We start from the raw sequence: 4363 nt of genomic DNA, 5'->3' as shown, positions 1-4363 counted from the left end.
GAGAATGTAAAGAGGAGTAACGGGTACTAGGTAGAATAACAACTTGGGTCTAACAGCTTTAATACATCTCATTTTTAGTTCACAGATATAATTGAAATAAAGCTTCTACTCTTTGGCACTTTCAAGTGTTTATCCGTATTTCCAAAAGCTTTCCCAGTGTTTCTTTCTCCCACTTTCCCAATGGTGTGAAATGGCTGTATTTCCCTGTATAAAATACCTATCTCCAGCAAAAAGCTTTCCCCATCTCATGGGCAGTGCTTCACATAATTGCAACAAAGATTTATTTCCATACCAACTACTTTACTTTCTGACTTTAGAGGGCGCAGAGAAGCAGTCTGTTCTTCTTGAAAACCAGTATTGCCTATGCTGCGATTTCAACTGATCAGTCTGGTTCAGTGATGCTGAACGTGGTTTGTGTCTGAGGGATCGTGCCTGGGAGATGCAGCTCTCTTGTAACCTCTTCCAGCAACAGGTCCAGAAGTAGCAGCTTTGGAGGCCAACTGACTGAGGGCTGGCTGCCAAAATTAGTGTTTTCATAGGGCTGGGGACAGCTGGAGGTGGTGATGATCTCTGGCTTTCTCATGGCAGATAAATGGCTTGTGTGCCCTGCAGTGCAGTGAAGAGTTCCAGCTCTTAACCTCAGTATTAGGCTTTGCTGTGTAGTGTGTGTGAGGAACAGCTATGTTCTCTTGAAAGAAATTTCCCTGGTTGGCTGCAAACACTTGAATGGTGTGAGGGAAAAACTCCTCTTCCTAGATACTGGTCTTTCATTTGATCCTCAAATTGACAACTACCTTTGTAACAGAAAAATGTTAAGTGATCTAAATACAGGAGGCACTTCTACTGCCCCCAAAAAGTCAAGCCTGTGTAGTCAGAGATTGTAATCTGGGCAATCAAAAAAAGATCCTGGAAGTATATAGTAAAAGAAAAAAAAGGAGATAAAAGGGGGCTGAGGATGCATAGAGCACATACACTCAGAGCTGCAAAAGTGCCCACGAGTGTAAGTATATGGTCTCCCTTAAAACCACTGTGCTTTTTTACAAGTAATGATTTATTAAGGGTGGTCGATGAGTTTGGAAGACTTACACTATGGAACTACCTCACTTGTGTTCCAGTGGTGTAGTGCTCACAAACAAGTGACATAGTTGCCATCCACACTAGCCTTTTTAAAAATAATTTGTAATGCATATATTTTAAGAAGAAAAGGTACTTTTTACATGTAACACAGACACTATGTCTAAATATCTATAAAAGGCTAGAATAAAGCTCTATGAACAGAGGTTAAATATGCATAAAGCCATTTTGTGGGTAAGTACAAGATTGAATGGGGGTCATTTCCATCTTTGAAATTTTAGCTTCAGGTGTTTCCATGTGATGTGTTCCCTGTACTTTAGCATGACAATATGAAGTAGTATGTTACTAGCAAGCAAACAGCTTGCATGGCTGTGTCACATGTTCAGTATGTTTCTGTTTTCACTCATATACGTGGTATCTGTACCTATTAAGTACAAGGCAAAACCTATCAGTTGAAACAACTTACATATGCTTGCACAGGGCAAAGATGTTGATGTTGGCCCAGGAACAATGATTAGAGAAGAGCAGTTGTCATCACCTACAGTCTCATTTTAAGGATTTAATAGGCAAAGCCTGATTTATAGAGAAGGCAATAATAACATTTATCACAGTTACAAGATACTGTTTTCGTTGTGCAAATTCATGATTAAAAATGGAAACAGAAGTCAGGTAATCAATACTAATCCTGTAAGTTTAATAAAAGCCAGAATGTTATATACAAATAACAGAAGCAACAAACTCCAACAATATGAAAAACTGCTTTAACAACAACAGATACTTCAGTAAGAAGTAACAGATTCTTCAGTCAGAATAAATGTTTTAGAAATATTTGACATAGCTACTTCATTTTCAATCTGCCAGAAAAGCTGGTCTTTAAACTGCAGGAAAAAAGAAGGCATTTCTATTAATATTTCCGATTTCCCATTAAATCATAGGTCAATAGTTCCTTTCAACTTGAATTTTTTTGCAGATCGCTCACTTGCTCTAAGCTGGAACTTGCTTCCATAGATGTAGGAAATGAATCCATCAATCTCCAAGCTAAACACATTGTTAAGTTTGGGAACAACTGAAAATGCAAAGGGAAAGAAATTAACGAAAGTGGACAAATGTAAATGCCTGTTATGAAAATACACTGATGTACCAGGGGATATGATTCACACATAGACTTGAGGTTTGCCACATTTCAAGGGATGTATGCTTTAGCAAGAGAAGAAAAATAACCAAGCCCACTAAATTTTGGGCTGGATATACCAAAAGTAGTCCTCTTTCAGGTGCATGCAGTAGGTGTTGCAAAGAACATCTAATGTGAATCAAATGAATGAGCTACATGTGTGATTACATGGGGTTCACTGGAAATGCATTTATTTTTAATTGCTTGTTTCTACTGAGATACTTTTTTGGTAAGATACTGAGCTGTTACGTGGTCAGTAAGACATTGACTTCTGCCACTCTATGCAAAGAACTAAAAGCCCAGATATAAAACAATGTACTCAGAGGTATAAGATGAATACTGTGTTTAAGAAATTTTTGATTGTTCAAATTGTGAAAGCACTGAAAAAGTTGTCCTTTATACCTTTTAATTTGTCCTCTTTAGTGATAATTTTGAAGATATGTTTAAATTCCTGTAGAATGATTCCTGTTATCCCAACGTAAGAAGGGCACTTTGATTTTGTAACTGGAAGAACAGAAGTACATATATGTTAGAAAATTTCAGATGCAGGCAGTTTATTTGCTCCTCTACAGTTGCCTTATGATTTTTAAAACTGTTCTGCAATATTCTGAAATAACATAGTTACAACAATCACTGGTAAAACTTGCAGTTAATATCTGCAACTACCATGATTTTCAAGAGCAGTTGAAAAGTAATTAGCATTGTTAAGTAGAGAAAGAGTCCATCAATATATGACTTTAACTATGTTATTCTACAGGCAGATACTGAAAGAAATTTAAAAATAAGTACCTGAACTATAGGAGTATCTACTTGAGATGATTTTGTAAAAGAAAAACAGAATACCTGTAACAATAGCTCCATGGAGATCAGCTTTTAGCAGCTTGCTCTGAATCATATGTGGTTGCCTTAAGAAGAGGGTGAGGCAAGATCAAAGAAGGTAAGAAAATCATATGGAAGGTTAGGTTTACAAAATGAGACCATGACTACTGAAACCATGGTCAAAGGTTACCAAGATAGTACATATCCTTATCGCACAATTATGATGTTTTAAGCAGTAACTCAGTAAATTTTTAAATATCTACTAAATAAAAAACACACTAATTTTAAAACATCAACTTACGCATCTGGTTTAAGTCCATGACACAGGTCTCTGATATACTGTTTCCAGAGTTCATGTAGTGGTAGAAAGATGGCGTATCTGCAATAAAAAGATGGAAAGTATTATACAATAACTTAATTATAAAAAATCTATTAGTTGATTACTGAAGTAATCCATATTTACAACAGGGTTAGGATTAACATTTATAACCTGTGAGGTACTCCACTCCAAGCAACAGACTTGCTTTATAAAAAAAGCACAAACTAAGTACGCTCCTTTCTATGAGCCCAACACAGTGATGCGTTTTAGAGCGTTGGGCTACATCTGAAACTGCAGAGATTTCTACTCTTTCACCTCCCCCACTTCATGTTAGCAATAGCAGTGGCTTCACTGAACATGCACTAGCTTGAGGAACCTGATGCAGAATTTTGACTCTCTGGTCACAGGAAGTCAAACTTCAAAACTGAAATTAAAGAGGTGACTGTGTTTGGGATTGATTTTTTGTTACATTTAGGCATACAAAAGGAAAGAGAACCGGTAACAAACAGAAATGAATTTTCCAATTACACAAGAAAGAGAACTCTTCTTATGGTGAAATGTGACAGAACTTCACACGGACTTTACAGGCTGAAGGGTTAGCATCCCCGTGTATGGATGTGCTGCTGCTTTTACATACTTTTGATGTATTTCCCACTTTCACTACACCAAGAAAACACTTAACATCTTACCTTTGCTGTTCAGGTTCAATTTCAAAAAGACGCATTTCTCGCCTCTGCTTGGCAGTAAACCCTTTCGTTTTCTTCCTCTTTTGCTTGGTCTTTTTTTTGTAATAATGCTCAAGAACTACAGCTTTCCGATTTAACATATCCTGGATAGCTTCGTCTTTCATTTTGGGCATGCTACGCTTCAGGAAGGCATTTACAAATGCTTTCGCCTTTTCTGATCCCTGAGGCTAAAGATATTTTAAAAGATATTTCAAAATGTTAAACTTAAATCAAGGCTGACAGAATGGCTGTAGG

General features: G+C 36.9%; 1 protein-coding gene across 1 annotated transcript; it reads right to left on the bottom strand.

Annotated features, from left to right (window-relative positions):
- Positions 1-1870: 1870 nt before the first annotated feature.
- POP4 (processing of precursor 4, ribonuclease P/MRP subunit (S. cerevisiae)) lies at positions 1871-4292 on the bottom strand. The gene is made up of 5 exons (XM_009879151.1): positions 4073-4292; positions 3366-3443; positions 3089-3150; positions 2648-2749; positions 1871-2140 (listed from the first exon to the last, which is right to left on the bottom strand). The coding sequence occupies exons 1-5, from the start codon at positions 4240-4242 to the stop codon at positions 2004-2006; spliced, it is 549 nt and encodes a 182-aa protein (XP_009877453.1). The 5' UTR covers positions 4243-4292; the 3' UTR covers positions 1871-2003.
- Between the last annotated feature and the right edge of the window lie 71 nt (positions 4293-4363).

Source organism: Apaloderma vittatum, unplaced genomic scaffold (genome assembly GCF_000703405.1).
Source record: "Apaloderma vittatum isolate BGI_N311 unplaced genomic scaffold, ASM70340v1 scaffold35580, whole genome shotgun sequence".
NCBI classification, from domain to species: Eukaryota; Metazoa; Chordata; class Aves; order Trogoniformes; family Trogonidae; genus Apaloderma; species Apaloderma vittatum.
Note: the sequence above shows the minus strand (reverse complement) of the source record. Positions and strands in the feature narration are given on the sequence as shown.

Bases quoted from the DNA above. Each gene is read 5' to 3' on its own strand.
- POP4 (XM_009879151.1), bottom strand. From the start codon at position 4,242: ATGCCCAAAATGAAAGACGAAGCTATCCAGGATATGTTAAATCGGAAA. The intron at 2,750-3,088 runs GTATTCTGTTTT...CTGTTCTTCCAG, and splicing joins CCATGGAGCTATTGTTACAG to TTACAAAATCAAAGTGCCCT. The intron at 2,141-2,647 runs GTATAAAGGACA...TTGCATTTTCAG, and splicing joins TAAAGAGGACAAATTAAAAG to TTGTTCCCAAACTTAACAAT.